The sequence below is a fragment of the Ischnura elegans genome, chromosome 8, assembly GCF_921293095.1.
Source record: "Ischnura elegans chromosome 8, ioIscEleg1.1, whole genome shotgun sequence".
In the NCBI taxonomy this organism is placed as follows: Eukaryota; Metazoa; Arthropoda; class Insecta; order Odonata; family Coenagrionidae; genus Ischnura; species Ischnura elegans.
This window is the reverse complement of record NC_060253.1, coordinates 96,028,927-96,046,911: the sequence shown is the minus strand read 5'-3', so window position 1 is coordinate 96,046,911 and position 17,985 is coordinate 96,028,927. Positions and strand designations below refer to the sequence as shown.

Below are 17,985 nucleotides of genomic sequence, written 5' to 3'. Positions count from 1 at the left end.
TAACTTCATCCGTTTATTCGTAGGTACCGGAGAATTCGTCGTTTAGGACTGTCTGTGCTTGTATTATGGTGTGAATTCCAGTCAATGCAACTTTTGCTCGCTGATTGGAGACATCTAGAAACATTTTTGCACCAAAATAGTGTTATTTTCAACGTGACATCTCCCGTTAAGCTACTGCTAATAATCACAGTGCCAGTGGTTGTAATGCACAAAGTTTGGCAAGGTTGAAAAATATCGGCCAAGAGTTATCAGTGTTCCATCGTGATTGAATTGTAAAAAGTGCTATTACGCTATCGATAAATGTCTAACAGTAGTGTAAAAATTGTCAGTGGCATGCTAATCTCCGTTGTTCACCGTAGATATGACATTTCACGATCACGCTATTGAAATAAAAACTGTGTGTGAAGTATCTTATTCCATTATTTCAACGAATAGTAGTGAGAAATGTCACCTGTGTGGGCTAATTTAAGGGTTTAAATCAGTGAATAAATAGTTGTATTCATCATAACGAGTTCTGTTATTGTAAGTTGTACGTGATGAATATAAGAATGTGATAGTGACATCCAGTTTTTGATAAGAGTATTTGCCTATTTCCCATTATATTTTTATGGTATATGCTAGTATATTGTTTATGGATTTACCTACATTATTTAAATAGGTTGTAGCTTGTGTGTGTGTTGGCAGCGGAACCGATTCGCGATCTCACATGTGGATTGTGTGCAGACTGTTTTGCTGTGAATTCGTACCGTAGGACGGATAGGACTACCTTCTCCGTTAATCCGGCGTTGCCAAATTCAACAGCACAGCTTACTCTAATGTCAACAGCACAGCTTACGATCTGTATCCTCCAGTATTACAAGTTTCTTTTACAACTCGATTTGCCGCCGACGTATAGCAATAATTTGTCTTAACAAATTCCATGAGGGTCGTGGCATCAATTTTTGGTGTCCTAAAAAAAGGCTGGTGTCCTAACACCCCATGCCACACGCCTTTTAGGCGACTTGCGGGGTATTATGTAGACGTAGATGAATTTCAGGTGTACTATTCGAACGAGTGGCAACGTTATCATCCATTTTTCTGATAACCAAAACACACGAAGTGAAACGCTTGTACTTCATCATCCCGATGCCGCATTATTAATATCCCAAGTAATAATCTAGGCACAATAGCAATAGGAGAACTTGCCCAAGAATAACAACAAAATAAAGTGACGATGAGCGGGTTAATACTCCCTCAAAACAAATTTTACACCATGCGCTCAGCGTATTTCCCTACTCCCTACGGTTGTTTAGGCACCTATGACGTCACGCCTGGCCTCGGCAACGCTCGGGTGTCTTCGCGCAGTGGTCGGCTCAGAGAAATTTTTCTCGATTTTAAATGCAATTTTTTTATTTCTATTGATGTTGAATGGAGAAACTGAAGGTATTTTTGCGAGCTAATGTATCCATTTCACTTATTCAAAATAGTTTTTAGAGCAATCTACGACCCATGCAAGTTCCTCATTGTGATTTCCTTTAAAGGATTCAAACAGGAATTTAGCTGATTAATGGAATATTTTAATTTTATGGAAACAATTTGGGCATAAAGTTGATTCAACTAGCATCTCTTTCAAATATCGTAAGGGGACACACCACCTTGCGAAAAAAATATTGCATGCCATCTCAGCATTTACACTGCTACGATGGATTTGTCTGATGTATACATTCTTATCTACCAAACGCCATTTCAGCGGCACGCTCATCTGCTACTTGGCTTCATCCAACTTCTTATTTTCAAGAGGTAGCTCGCTTCACCCCCACTCCTACTGACAAGTGCTCGCAGACAATCTGAGGCATTTTGCAAAATACCCGCACTTCTCCACCGGATTTTCTTCAATTATTTTCAGTCCATATTTGGAAGTTCTCACAAGATAAGCAGATGAATTCAAATTGCTAGCAGGGAGAAACCAAATATCCTGAGAAAATATCCCTTCGTCTGTGAATGTAACAATAGAGATTTATAGCGTAACTCAAATATTGTAACTTGATATATGTTTTTGGAAAATAATACCGCATCGACTTCCGAGAAGCTCAGCTGCGAGGATATTGAGTTTCGCCAGAATACTAAGTCTCCGTCGTATTTTGACATTTATTTCTTTGCGTTAAAATTCTTAAATTAAGTCAGAAACACGCCGTGTTTGGTCTTATTCTTTTTTAAATTACGTTTACCCATTACGATTAGATGATAACGAAAGGCTTCCGATTCTTCGCTGTATTGTTAATTAAGCTGCATCAAGTGCCCCAGAAACTCTTAGTAACTGCCGAGCTTTTCAATTTATTTTATATATCAAATATTATTATCAAAATTTCTAATTTTGTGTTCAATGGTTGAGCATAATATCAGCAGTAAATAGAAAAATACAGACTCAAAAATCTTAACACCAACATTTAAAAGAAAACATGAGGTGGGTTGATAAATACCATTATAAATTCATGGTATATTTTTGTGCATAAGTCTATCATCTTCCCTTGGTTTTATCAAAATACGTAGTTAATTCAGAAAATCACAGTTAATATTTTTCACATACCCTTTTCAAAAAACATTTTCAAATCCAAACTTTAATACAACAATAACTTAAAAATAACCACATTAAAAACACAAGTGCAAACAAAATACTTACTGCTGAAAAAGTATTCTGGAAGTTATTGCTGGAATCATCATCTGAAAATGGAAAAAAGTAAAGACCATTAACATCGAAAACTGAATTCTAATCTGAAAGTTTTTTTGTGACCCCATTACATATATCAAACATGCAAATATTTCCAATGATGCATACATAAATCTGAAGTTACATATTATGCATTTTTAACTATCGCAGAAATTAATGAACGTATAGTTTTAGGTAAATATCATTTATGTCGGGAATGAGAACATTTTTAGTAGGAAATAACCTTGTCTCAAAACATGGAGGAAGTTGGTTCACCACGACTTCTCTTGGTATTCTCAGCAATGAGAGTATGGATAAATTATACCTATTACTATATTAGTATTACATCAAAAAGCATTGTACCTAGAAGAGAAGGCTTCCAAGAAGTGGGATAAAATTATATTGACCAATTTTTTTGCAAAAAATAGCATTTATACATAATTGTGTTCAAACAATTGGACCATCAATGATTTCACATATTTTTCTTCTTCTATTTGTAAAAGAAAATTAAGTAAATTCACAGCATTAAAATGCATAGTAACACTTGTGGAGCACAATCTGAAGGTTGCTTTGGAAATGGAATGTTCAAATTTGAAGATGTATCAATGAGTAAAAGGAAGAAGACAAATCGTCAGTCAAATTTTATAAGAAAAAGATTTTTCGAAACTGTTGAGACTTTTTCAGCTTTTGCAGCCTTTTTCCCTGACATCCCATTACTTTCTAGACAATTGCTTCATGACACTAGGACCTACATGTGAAGTACAGCGTTAAAAGGGTTACACTCTTAACTTGTTCCCCGCCAAAGATTTTTAGACGAATTCACCCATTCCGTGTTTTTCTTTTACCTTTCACTCACATACATGGATCCTTCCCATTTCAGTTTTTGCGTACATTCCACTATGTACGTTGGTCACATCATATAAGCGGCACCGAAGTCGCTGTGACCAATGGCATGCTATGAGAGGCCAAAAAAGTGACTCATTCTTCGGTCATTATGACCGAAATGGCAGAGAAAGTGTTACCTCACTAAGAATTGTAGCTTACCACTTTTGTTTTTCCAGTTGCCTCCAAAGCCACCATCTCGACCACCAAATCCGCCATCCCGACCACCAAAGCCGCCATCCCGACCACCAAAGCCGCCATCTCGACCACCTCTGCCCCCACCTCGTCCACCACCTCTTCCGCCTCTCCCTCCTCTACCACCTCGGAAGTCACCATCCCCACCACTGTCCGACCTCTTCCTATCCCATCCAGAACCACCTCCAAAGCCAGAGGAGGAATTCTCATCATCATTACCATCAGAGCCAAAACGTCCACCACCACGCCTGCCTCCCCTTCCTCCCCTGCCAGAGCGGCTACCACTGTCCCAATCACCACCATCATTATCGCGGTCCCCACGGTACCCTCCACCTCCTCGGTACCCTCCATCTCCATCATCATCCTTCTTTCGGAAGGAGTCACCACCACCTCCGCGACTCCCACGGTAACTGCCCCAAGAGCCTCTATCATTCTCATCACTTCCGCCCCAGCTTCGACCGCCTCTATCACCACCACCATAGCTGCGACCGCCTCTATCACCACCACCATAGCTGCGACTGCCTCTATCATCACCACCATAGCTGCGACTGCCTCTATCATCACCACCATAGCTGCGACCGCCTCTATCATCACCACCATAGCTGCGACCGCCTCTTCCTCCACGGTTACCTCCCCAGCCACCAGTGCTGCCTTCACCATCACTTTGCCCGTGGGAATCTTTATTGTCCCAATCTCCACTGTCCCTCTTCGGACTCCTTCCACCATAGCCGCCCCCACGACTGCCCCCTCTGTATCCTCCTCCACTGTCGCCTCCCCTGCCATAGGAGTCGTGTCCACCCCGTCCCCCACGACGGCCCCCACGGTCACCGTAACGGCCCTCCCCGCCATCACCCTGCCTCCCACCACCCCAGCCATCAGAATCCTGGTTCCTTCGGCCACCCCTCCCTTCCTTGTGGTCCCATTCATCATCTGACGTGTTCGATTTTCTTCCTCCACCGTAAGGAGGGGCTGCATCATCACTTTCCTTCATGGTGGCTCCTCCATCACCCCAGTTGCCTATCTCCTGATTGCCGTTCCTTCCAGCAACCCTTCGGCCTTTCATATCATTCTTGTTAAATGAACTTTGCCACCCCTTGGATCCACCATCTTCTCTTTTGTTAAAATCATAAGACCTGAAATGCAAATTACCTTTGTAAGAATACTAAGAAGGCTGCAAATATTAAAATGATCTCTTTAGCCCTTCTAAATTCAATTTGAAAAGCTGTCCTCAAATTCTTTCAACAAAAGTATTATCAAAACTTCATGAGTGATTCTAACTCATCAATCTGAAGATAATTTCATAATTAAAAATCCAATGCTAAACATGGATATGTGTTGAATATAGATATTTATATACAGCATACTCCAGATTATCCGGGCTAATGATAACGAGAGGCGGCAAGAATAATTGGAAAACATGAATGATCCAAAATTTCACTTTAATTCCAAGTATTTTTCATAACTCATGTAAATCAAACAATTTATTATTATTTATGCACAGTGTTTGTTATTTTAGGTTGCTTTCAGGAATCATTCACAGTTATCTTCTCCGGACCGTGATCTTTTTAGCAGCAAAAACGTGATTGTACTCGTATTCCTACTGCTCCATGAAATACCTGGTTTCGGAAAACCTCGCACTTGTGCCTATAAGATCATGGATTCAGAAAACTGGCTTGCATGAATGCTTCAAAACCACTGCGCAACGTCGGAAACTACACTGTCAGGCACCACACTGCATACTCGCATCTCGCGTAAGCTGCCCGGTATGCAATTGATGCGGGATGCAGTTCCGCAATCACTGAACACAATCGCATACTGCAATGTTCAGATAACATGAACAAGGACCTTCTGTGACCGGGACTTTTGGCAATTTTTCTACGCATGCGAGTGCCTGGCTATGACTCATGCTTTCTCTGCTTCCACTTCCCCCACTGCCTTCACTTCTTCTGTTCCCTTCCTCTCCAGTTTGACCTTGAATAGTCTCAGGATAAATATGATCGAGTGCGATGAGATCAGCCGCAGACAACATTTCCCTCAATTTGCCATTGGTAAAAACCATTGAAGAATCTTCTAAAATTAATCAAGTGTTTATTTCCCCACCCCTAATCGTCACCTGCATGACAGAGCAGACGTCCGAAGTACACTTGAAACATTCCTTGCCAAAAAGTAAATAACATAATTCCCTTTTACGAAGAGGATTGTAATGGAAATACAAAGCCCGGAGAAGCCTTGCCTTATAATGCAAATATAATAAGTGCTTTTGCATCAGATTTATTTTTTATAAAGATGGTGGAAAACATTGAATAAGCAAAAAACTTACGCATGGATCAGCCGCAACACGGATAAACCGCAGTCGGATAATCTGGAGTCTGCTGTAATATTTATTCTGAATCCAACTTTACACAATTTTTTAAACTAACCATGAGACCTTATATTTGCACATATACAAAGGCACTAAGCAAAGGACAGTCAACTCAATATTTTCAATTTTTAAGTCACTTTTATACAACTACGAAGATGGGCTAATTATAATATCTGTATTTTTTCCACTAGATTCTATTTTACAACCAAACATATATGTAGTTAATGAAAGGCAATCAAATATTAAAATGGATACATATTTTACCTGTTGCGCCCAGAATAATCATCTTGGCTGGATGACGGATTAGCATTATGATCTTTGAAGACCTTCTCCTCTTGCCAATCACCTGTAATACAAATAAGTAAATTAAGAACTAGTTTATCGCAGCAGACTGAGCCAAACAGCAGTTTATATAAGAAAATGTTAGATTACTAAGATTCAGGCAACAAAGCTTATACTTTGACAAAAACTGGTACAGTGGAAGCCCATTGCAGTGAGAAGAGCATATACAAAGAATACCATTATTACAAGCGTAAGGCCTAGGACTAGGATTAACTTGGAAAAACATAAAGATATAGAGGCGCCAAGATGTCCCAACCTTGGCATATGCTCGTTATTACAAGAAATCTCTCTTCAGTGCCAAGCATAATTATTCAACTAAAAGGTATACAGGGTCCCCTAATTTATCAGCAGCGCAGGAAATAATACTCTGATTACAGACATACAGTGCAACCTCGATATAACGACACCCCACGGTGCACTAATAAACACTCGCTATAGCGAATTGTCGCTTTACCGGCGGTGGAGCAAATAATAGCCAATATACCTGTTGCGGACAGATATACAGGAACAGGAGTAGTGCGGCGACAGATAAACATCTATCCGATAAACGTAAGCATAAATCCAGCCGAAAGGCGATGTTTTTTGCATCACTAAATTTCCTTACTCGAACAACGACTAACTATTCAAACAATTTATAAGTGCCGCACTGAATAAAAATCATGGAAAGCATTGTTTCGTCAATCATTATGCTAATGCACAACCGACGAAGTCATTTTTCTATGCACTTAATTAGTTCATTTACGTGATCATTCTATTATTTTGGTATTTTCTACTGAAAAGTCAAAAATTAACTGACAAAACAGTATCGCGGTTATTTAATGCCTCAAAGGTTTCCATTGGTGTATGTTTATTGTTTCTGTACGTTAACCGGCAGTGAAGTGAAATAACGCATTACATTTGTTTCTAGCGGTGGAAGGTTGTATAACGTTCCCGCCTTGGAAGACTTTTTCTATCAGATAATGTAATATCTTCATCATCTACGGTAAAAAGTTTGCTAAGCTTGAAAAATGACGTGATTAAAATTACCGTTGTTGAAAAAAAGTTTCTTTTTGAGTGTTACGCTCGCGACGTATTTGAAATGATACACCGAGTTTACCATGGCACTTCAAACGAGAGTTAGTTGTTCTGTGAGTTCTTCCAGCGGCCACCAGGGGATGCTCGGCTACCCACGTAACAAAAGAGAGCGCCAGTACGACTCCGACCAATGACCCGAATAGTTCACCCTTGTAAATCCGCAGCGGAGAATAAATATGTCCATCCGGACAATTCACGCTGAGTATCATTGCTTCGTACATCCTACATCATCGCTAAGGCGCACTACCTACCTTTAGAGGCATCATTGCAAGAAATACCTCATACTGCAAGGGTTTTGTCGGGGAGTTGTATGTAAAAAAAAGTTCCGTTTCGTCTATGTTATATGACGCGGGGAATACTTCTAAAGATACTTATGATCGGAGTCCTCTCTTCCACGACTTCAGGTTCACACCGCAGGCATCACCAGGGGAGTTGTGAGGGGAGATAACGCTTTGGTGCTTCGCATTAGTATAATCAACCTTCCGCACTCTTAAAATTCTCGATTCGCAATCTATCCCTAAAATACTCCGCTTCAGGCTTGGGCGTAGCCCCTTTCTCAGAAGTTCCCGCAGATTTGAATGGGCAAAACCACCCGAACAAAGCTCCTTATAACTCTTCATCGTCTGCATTCCTTGGGCGCTTTTGTTTTTTTTTTTAATTTTGCAGAGCGAATAGGAAGATAAATTAATTTCGACACTCATATTACTCCTTTATTTTTATTTTCTCGCTTAGACGTATTTGGTGTTTTTTTGGCCATGGTGACTATTCACGCAACTCACGGACGTGCGGGTATGCTGCCGACTGCTTTCTGCCGCCCGAGGAGCAAAAGAAGATGAAGCATTCGCGAATGCTAATGCCACAATATTTTCACCAAAATTAACTACTTATTTATCGAACGACAGTTTACCACATTAATTTGAGACTGAGCACTCCATTAACTTCATTTCTAACAGATCGCTAGCAATTACAGAGGTTAAGGAGTCTTGATGAAAGTCTTCCGGCGGTGAAACCCTCGCTATGGCGAGAGCCAACACCAAAAGGGTCTCGTAAAAACGAATTTTTTAACACGCTTATTGTAGGGTCAATTGACGGTGCATCGGCTATCTCTCGTTATAGCGGGAGTGTCGCTATAGCCCGTACTCGCTTTAACGAGGTTCCACTGTATAATGTTTATTTAGCCATCCACCGAGCCCCTTGAAAAAGACACGCTGATTAACCCCTCAAAGCCGTCATGCGTACCCAGTACACGCCCTTTAAATTTCGTATGCCGCCGTCAAGCGTACCCAGTACGCTTCCTGACCTACTGTATATAATATTTTTTCTTCGCCAGACATTGAATTTTAAATTACAACTAATTACTCAGTCTTTTGAAGAAATTTTTTTCCTCTCCAATAAAATATTCATAGCGACTTTATGCCTTCAAGATATTTTTTTAAATGTTTCGATGAAATTCTGTTTTTAACCAGCACGTTGACGAATTCGGTCCAAATACTCGACGCCTTCCTTCAACTGTACTATCTTGAAAACTGCCACCTATTCTGCTTGTGGGACATCAAGAAGGGTCTGCTACTTTAGCTTGAGATACGGTATCTTCTAAGCTCACTGCCTTCTCCATATTCTCCTTGTGTGTCGTCACCTCAAGCCCCAAGTGTGTTTGGTTCGCCTCGTTAGTTCTAAGCGTCCTGAGCGAAGGGGCCATGTGCTTCGCTCTGCATTTATTTTTTAAATTTTTTTCTGGACGGAAATCAACGAAGATAAGCTGCCTTCTAAACAGTCAGCGTACACCAGTACCCCTTCCAGATATTTTCTGCCCGGATAATTTCACTTTTTTTCATGATAGTGGCCTTTTCAACGGCTGTAATTTATGTAAACCCCCATAATCTATCCTAGGTGATAAGATATAAATAAATCTTAAGAATTGGGGAAAAAATATACACTTATTAAATAAAATTAAGTAGCTGAAAATTTTTTAATCTGAAACGTTGCTAATTCCAGAAAATAACGTTGGCAGTCTTCCTACATCCCACCTGAAATGGGCTGGCAGTAAGAGGGTTAACGCAAAATCATTAAAAACCTTATAACATGATTTGACTCTCCTAGCTATCTGATAAATTGGCTGTAATATATGGATATTAGTTTTACTTGCTGCTGAATGTATTACGCATTGCAATGGCATTTGTAGATGATATGTCCACATGCACAATCTACAGAAAATCATAGAAATTTCCTTCCTCATAGGAAATTTAAGTCTCTGACTTGGTTCCCGTTCCTTGAGAGTGTGCCCCTTGCAGGCCTGCGCTGGATTTCGGATTCCACTCTCCACATGTATAACCCAACAATTTGATCTCTTGGCACAACCAATTATGGTTTCGCTAATAGTGGGCCCTGGTCACTTGCACAGCTGCGAGGGTATACCATATCCTGCCCTTCCATTCCTATTCCTTCCTCGGAGGTGACAACTATTGCTCGCTCTGCCAACTACACATGTAAACAGGCTGTGACACTAACAAGTTCAGATATAAAGACGTACATATAGTACTCAAGATCTCACCATGACTGACTTCATAGTGTTTCAGAAAAACCTGGTGGATTTCTAAAATCACTGCAGAGCGTTTAAAAGAGAATGACAGTATCTCGTTTATGCATTCACATGTTCCACATTGCCCAAAGTAGAAGACTTATGAGAAAAGCCATTGAAAAATACTCTGTACAAATTGTGACTCATTCACAGTTTCCAGCCAGTACCAGTAGGTGTTTGAAACACTGGATGTTGTGGAAGTAAACAAGATTGAACTTGCTTTCAGTCAATGGATGTAACCAATCATTCATATATGAACTTTTTATCCATTATGCATGCTAAGTAGAATGAAACTTCATTCTCCCACCAAGATTTGCAATCTTGGTGTACAGGAGTCGAAAACATGCCTAACTTTGACATTCCTCAAAACAAAAAGCATTAAAATACCTTTTTAATTTTTTTAATTGATAGCAGAACATTTAAAATACCCACTGAGAAATTTTATAGAAAATAAAAGGTGACCTTTTTTAGTAATACATAAATTGTTAAATAATGACTAATTATTATTATTGTTTAAACAAGTCCTATTTGTTTATTAGTGCTTCAAACGAATTGCAAGTTTTGTCAGAACGTGCAGAAATGAATTTTCTTCAAAATGAAACAACAACAAATGCTAAATGGGCCATGGTTCCTTAGTAATCAGCATTTATGTGATTTTTCATGTTTTACTCCGAAGCCTGGCTCGGCAATGTTCAACGGATAACTTTAAAATGGTTCAGTTTTGAGCTGAGATAAAGTGATCATTATTCATCATAAGGATACTGATTTCACATATACAACTTTCATAGAAATCGATTATGGCCACCTGTCATGATTTTGCACTATCTGCCTGATTTGAGATGATATGGCCCGTACATATTTACTAGAGATGGGTCGAATAGCAGATTTCTCGAACTCTAATATCGAATTCGAATATTAAATCATTGCTCGAATATTCTAATACCTCGAATTTCGAATACCTCGAATACTAAACAATGAATGCTGGAATGTTTGACTCGGCTGCCTATGCAGCAGGCAACACAAGATTTTGGGGAGTCATTTTGATTTCCTTAAAAGGATTCGAACAGGAATTTAGCCGATTAATGGAATATTTTAATTTCATGGAAACAATTGGGCATATCATTAATTCAACTAACATCGCTTTACCCCCACTCCTGCTGCCAAGTGCTAGCTGACAGTCTGGCATCAACTTCCGAGAAGCTCTGCTGCTCATATCGAGTCTCGCCAGAATGCAAAGTCTCCATCCTATTTTGATATTTATTTCCTCGCGTAAAATGCTTAAATAAAGTCAGAAATGAGTCGCGTTTGGTCTTGTTCTTTTTTAAATTACGCGCACATAACTAATATTTCAATCCAACAAAGGTGTAATATCAATTGCGGAAAGTCATTGTTAGACACCTTTTGAGCTAATAGGTGATTCATGCAGCAGTTGACCCCCAGAAACTGGTAACTTAGAAGCAGGTAGACCGAAAAAGGTCAGAGTGTGAGAAAAGGGGGGAGGGCGCAAAACAATTTCTTTTGTACTCGTGTAACTTGATATTTTTTTCGAAGCTAGAGTCTTTGTAATATGATCCCTGCGCGAGCTGGGACCTTTTTTTTATTTCGAAGAAGAGGAAAGCCTCAGAGGGGGGGCTAGTGCTGAATAGAGCGGGATAGATCTTGGGAAATGCGCTAATGTAACTATCCCACGGTACTCATGCAGCAGTTGACCTCCAGAAATGGAGAACTTCGAAGCAGGTAGCCAGAAAAAGGTCAGTGGGTGAGAAAAGGGGGGTGGGCGTGAAACACGTTTCTTTGTTCTCGTGTAACTTGATATTTTTTTCGAAACTATGGTCTTCAGAATATGATCCCTACGCAAACTGGGACCTTTAGTTTGATTTCGGAGAAGGGGAAAGGGTCAGAGTGGTTGAGGCGAGTGCTGAATTGAGGGGGATAACAGATCGTGGGAAATGCGCCAATGTTACTGTCCCACGGCACTGAGTTTCTCCCTATGGTAGTTTCATCTCCTGTAAAAGATTCAAACTAAGTGACTGTCCTTATTAGCCATAAATGACACATGGTAAACACTTTGTCTCATTCATACGAAACCTGCGTGAGCTGGGGCCTTTTGTTTGATTTCGAAGAGGAAGAAAGCGTCGGAGGAGGGGCTGAGGGCTGATGGATGGAGGGGGAAGCGGATTTTGGGAATTGTGCTACGTAGTTACTATCCCACGGCACTGAGGTTTTCCTGGTGGGGGAAACCAGGGATTTTCGGATTTTTTCACCCGGATCAATTTAGGTTCCCCACGTCGAACTCTTTTCACCGCTCTAACCCGCGAATTTGATGTAGTTCGTCAACTTGCCTAAAACGGCGCTGCATGCACTAAAAGACTAGAGTTCTCTACATTCTTCCGAGTCAACGACCAACGACGTGCGTGTGACAGTGTACGACGCAAAATTCAGAGTATTCGAGGCGGTACTTTTCGCATAACTATTCGAGACCTCGAATATCGAATACTTTCTAGTATTCGAGTATTCGCGGATACTATTCGCACATCTCTAATATTTACCCCTGGTGCGAACATGGCATACACTTCCTGGAGAAAAAAAAGTGTCCAAAAGTATAATAATGAAAATTACAACCCACAATAACGTCCTTAAAAATACATCACTTTTAAATTCATACAAAAAAATCTGTATTATAAATCATAAAAATGTCTTTGTGAACTGATTGCAAATGCAGATATCACACCTTTTTTCACTTCATGAAAATGAAGTCCGAAAATGAAATTTCTATTTGGAAACTTAGGAACTTTTAGTGGTAGAGGAATCTAGCAGTTGCCTCTACTTTTCATGCAAACAAGTGCTTCAGCTCGAGTTTGTGTCAAGACTAAGATGGGTGATTTTTTCGAAGCACATCTTCAAACCACAACTACTTTGACTATACTATTCCCAGCATGACAGCACCACCCAACTAACAAATATTCCCTACTGAAATATTCCCAACTTTTCTTATTCGCTCCAAATGCCATCCTGTTGCAGAAAATTATTCCTCCAAGCAGCATGTTCCATAACAGAAAACTATAGTTCCATTAGATATAACAAGGCCATGAAACCACAGCTATTAAAAAAAACAACTATAATCCAGGCTTGATTGAATAGAATACATTACCTGCAGTTGAGTTTGAGTAGACAGCAGGAGCAACAGATTTGATGATAGGTGGACTTGCTGGTTCCACAACAGCCTTGTAGAGGGCATCAATTGTGATAACCACTGGAGGCGACAGAGAGTCATCCCGCAATTCTTCGATCACAACAACAGGATCACCAACTCCACGAGGTCCAAGCTTCACCATACCCCTGCTTTCCAAGGTCAAGTCGGAGAACTTGTTTGATATCTGATCCCATACTTCTGCTTCCACCTTACAACGCACACTTGCTGCTCCATTTAAACGACACCTAATAGCTTGAGCTGATAAGGCTAACACAATGGATGGTTCAGCGACCCTCAGCCGATTCATATCGGTAATGGCTTCCTCGTTGCCATAATCAACAAAATCAACATGTACTGACAACCCTTCTGCTACAGGCTCAAGCTTAACAATTGATGCACGATACCACCTGTCATCTTCAGAAAATCTAGCAAACACTGGATTTTTTACCCTAATATCAGATGACGTAGGGATTTTGTTACATTGATTGCAGTACTCATCCAGGAGAGCCATAACTTGCTCTAGATGAGAGTGATCACTTTCCAATTGAACCCAAAATTCATCCGGAGAGTTGAGATGGGATATCATAACCCAAGTTCTATCTACAACTGCATCAGCCTTGGGAGGTTCATAGGTTACTGGGACTTGATAGTTAACAACAGCAGGCACACTAGCTATACTTCTGGATCTTTCTCTAGCAAGTTCCTCATACAATACACGAACATCTCTTCCATCCCTAAATAAATATCCATACTGCTTTAATGGGGGTCCTTCTGGGCTAGGAGCTACACGTAATTGCAACAGAACACCTCTCACAACATCCTTGAACGCTTCTTTGGCAATGTTGGTAGGTGGCGGACCTCTTTTAAGACCAGCAAGACAAAATCTCAGGGCCATCGCTTTAGGGTTTATCAGTTTTGCAGGTAATTCAAAAATGTCTGTATAAGGTACGTCACTCACATTGCCAAAATCTACATAGTAGAGTCGACATGTACTGTCCATTACTTCCATTATGGTTGCTCTGCTCAACTTCGTGTCATCAGGGAATCTTGAAGAAATAAAAAAAATGGAATTAATGTGTGTCAGAAGGAAGGGACTGAAATGTGTCAGGAAAGAGTTGCAAACAAAAACCTTGTTGGCCATTAAGTTCATTACACACTGCACCCACATTCAGCTGCACTACCCAATGTGAACATACATGCGAAGGAAAATGTCCACATCGTAAGAATGGGTGTGAGAATGCAGGAGCAAATCCCTGAGTAGGGAATTAATCTCACTGCATTAATTTGCAAAAAATCCACGGTGGGTGACGAGGAGGGACGTCCATTATGAAAGGTAGCTGTTATAATGAGTTCCTTAAGGTATCTAACCATAAATGAATAAATACACTGCCATCAATATTACCTACAACTAAATTTATTCCATTGCGTCCATTTCCACTTCTTCGACAGATAAATATCCACCGATCCAAAGATCTTCAACAATTTCCATGATATACATGAATTGAAGGTCAATGTTACATGTAAAAGGATGTGCTGGCAGGATTACTGCACGTATGGGCATGGGGATACAACAGAATTACATAACGAAGGTTGAGGAGGGAGAAAAATTCACCGAAAATAGTAACGTGGTTAACACACGACCCTGAACATTAGCAAGCAGCCAGCAAACCATTTTCAAGCGATATTTGAAATCAAAAAGGGATTATCAAGCTAATATAGAACTTAGTATGATGGTATGATTGGCTTTGATTTTTCTCTAGAGCTTCAATAAAGTTTTAAGGAATAGAATTAAATTCATACTCACCGAGCAAGGCACACCGATCCTGGCACAGGAGGTTCTCTCAATGGTATAGGCCTGTGGGCAGCAATATCAGCAGTGACAGCGATAAGCGTTTGCTCGGCTGCCTGGAGCTGAACAGCAAATGCCAACGGGCCATCTTCAACATTTGACACGTAAATATTATGTTGAGAATTAGGCTCCAAAATGGGAGAAGTAAAGTTTTTCACGGTCAATTCTCCAGGTGATAGCACAGAATTGTGAGAAACGCCGTAAGCCATCGGAGATTCTCTTCCTGCAGGAATTCCATGGGCGTCATAGATAGAACTATGAACGGGTGCTGTCTTATGCATAACTTTCGCTGGAGGAGCATTGCCTTGCGCATGCCATCGCTGGGGCTGTCCTGCGGATGGGTGCAACGAAGGGTTGACATTTCCTCTAAGTAATGTCTCCTGGTGCTGGTGATCAATGGCAAGAGCAAATTTGTGAGCTATCATCATCTCCCCAACATCGACACCGTTTTGAAATAGTTTTATCAACCTCTTCTCACTACTATTACCCACAAGAACGGCATCAAAATCTTTGTAACATAGTTGCTGCCTCATGTAGTCTGTAGTAACGTCCTCTAAGTCAGTTCCTGTTAATGGAGTGACACCATGCAGGTAGAATTCGCTTGCCTGAGGTGGTATTCTCGCCACTTGTTCTTCAAGCAATCTCAAATTTTCCACCGATGTAACAGTGCTGTTCCCATAATCAATAAAGCGAACAACAACGTGTCCCACTGATATACTCGCCACGCTCAAAACTCGTGCTCGGTAAAATATGTCGTTGTACTGGGCGCAGCAAATTAATCCTACGACAACCGTTGAAGGATGTGGTTTTCCATATCCCTTTGAAAAAGTCTCATCCAACTCAATTATACATTTATCAATATATTCAACTGCACTCTTATTTAGTTGAGCCCATAACTTAATAAGAGGCCCTTCCTTCTCCACTACTGTAAGATGCATGTTAAAACTATTGACTGCCATGATAAAACAAGTACACTGAAAACTCGAGCTGAAATTGTTTAACAGCTTACATTATAACACCACGAATGAAAATTGTGAGAACACTGACCGCAATATCAATTTTGCCACAATTCCATGCACATGGCATGTCACCTTTCCGTACCATTCCACGATTTCGCAGCAGTGTGGTTGACTTGCCACCTATAGTCCGCGAACTAAAACACTTCCACACCACCACCCCACCACACTACCATGCACATTTTTTGTGACTTGAAACAGGAAAAGAGGGCAACTGTAGTCAAAACTACGTTATAATGCATGAAATAATACTAAAAAGTGAGTTTTTGTAGAATTACACCGTCATATACCATTAAGATATTGATTTCATCAGTATAAACATCCCTCTAAGTCTTTGAAGTAAATCATCGCGGCCGGCAGTCGCCAATTACCTGGATTATCAACCCAGATCAACTTCAGTGGTTAGGCGGGAAAACTATCAACCCAGTTTTTTGGCGGCTATGTTAACTTTCGAACCTTCCTAAAGTTAAGATTCATGCCCGTATTTTAATGCCAATATAATCTGCTTATTTAATTAATTTTGTGATGTATTAGCAACGGCCGGTAGCTCATGGAGTAATTACCGGTTATCAAGTGTGAAAACGTTAATTGCTGACAGCCAGCTGCTATCACTATCTATCATCAAAATCATGGTATATCCTAGGGGGCACGTGCCCCCCCCCCCCCCCCCCCCCAGACCCTTAAAAATTATTCAAGATTGTTAATGAGGTCCCATTATCATTGCGTTCGTTTTGTATTACGAGGTATACTTGTGCCCCCCCCCCAGAACAAAATTCTGGATACGGCCTTACTTGTGCCCCCCCAGAGAGAAATCCTGGATCCGCGCCTGTGGTATATAGTATTGATTACGGTATTTTGTGGTCATCTACAACTCAACATGAAGCCTAACAGTCTTCACTTTTGATGCGGGGGAAAAAAACATGTTTCTTCGATTTATTGCCATCGCTCTATACATGCCGTAATGCTCCTGTTTACCTAGCTCTACCGGTGCCAAGGACCCTTCGCTGCTTGAGTAATCAAATCGTGGTCATCAGTGAAAATAAATGACTGAATCGTCGAGTATACCAATTTAATTCCTGAATTTTTAAGTTCAAGAGCCTCCTTATCAGTCTCAACAACTTAACTGGGTTACGTGGGTGAGCTAATAATTTTGAAGGGAGTAGGGACCAACAGAAAACTAAATTACAGTTTCGCATTGACCATTATGCTATATGATATAAAGTGTAGCGAACCTTAACCTAGCAAATCGTCCTGCTGTCTCCTGGACTACCACACTTTTTCAAATGGTCAGACTACCGATAGTTAGAGTTTTTCCTTTCTCTTGACCTCAATTTTTAACGTTGATTAGTGTCTTGGAGTTTGCCTATTAATATTTAACATAATAATAATATATTTATTAACTCCGTTGGGATACAATTATCCATGGGTTTCGTCAAGATACAGAGAGACATAAAAGAATCACAAAACACAGCTTACAAAATATCTAAAAAAAATTCTTGAACACTAATAACATTTATAAAATATCATTAAAAAATTCTTGGACGCTATAATAACCTTTGTTACATAGCAAGTTCTCAATCTATTCTTAAAAACCTTTTTTGAGGAAAGGGATTTCATATCAGAGGGAAGCCTATTGTAGATTGCAGCAATAGAGTGATATGGTCCCTTCTGGCATTGTCTAAATGAATACAGATAACTGTGAATGTCACTTTTTGATCTAGTGTTGTGACTGTGAAAATCAGAGTTAACACGGAAGTAATACGGATAGCACTTCACAAACATGGCACATGAGAGAATGTAAACACATG

General features: G+C 40.3%; 1 protein-coding gene across 3 annotated transcripts in view; it reads right to left on the bottom strand.

Annotated features, from left to right (window-relative positions):
- LOC124164376 (tudor domain-containing 6-like) overlaps positions 1-16,326 on the bottom strand; it is a 53,602-nt gene extending 37,276 nt beyond the window's left edge. For 2 of the 3 annotated variants that reach the window (XM_046541683.1, XM_046541685.1), the window contains exons 1-5: positions 15,117-16,326; positions 13,271-14,358; positions 6,390-6,471; positions 3,731-4,896; positions 2,660-2,700 (exon numbers count right to left, since the gene is read on the bottom strand). In XM_046541683.1, coding sequence (XP_046397639.1) covers positions 2,660-2,700; positions 3,731-4,896; positions 6,390-6,471; positions 13,271-14,358; positions 15,117-16,120 — 3,381 coding nt within the window. In that variant the 5' untranslated portion in view covers positions 16,121-16,326. The remainder of the gene's footprint in view (positions 1-2,659; positions 2,701-3,730; positions 4,897-6,389; positions 6,472-13,270; positions 14,359-15,116) is intronic. The other variant, XM_046541684.1, reaches the window with a different exon arrangement.
- Positions 16,327-17,985: the final 1,659 nt, after the last annotated feature.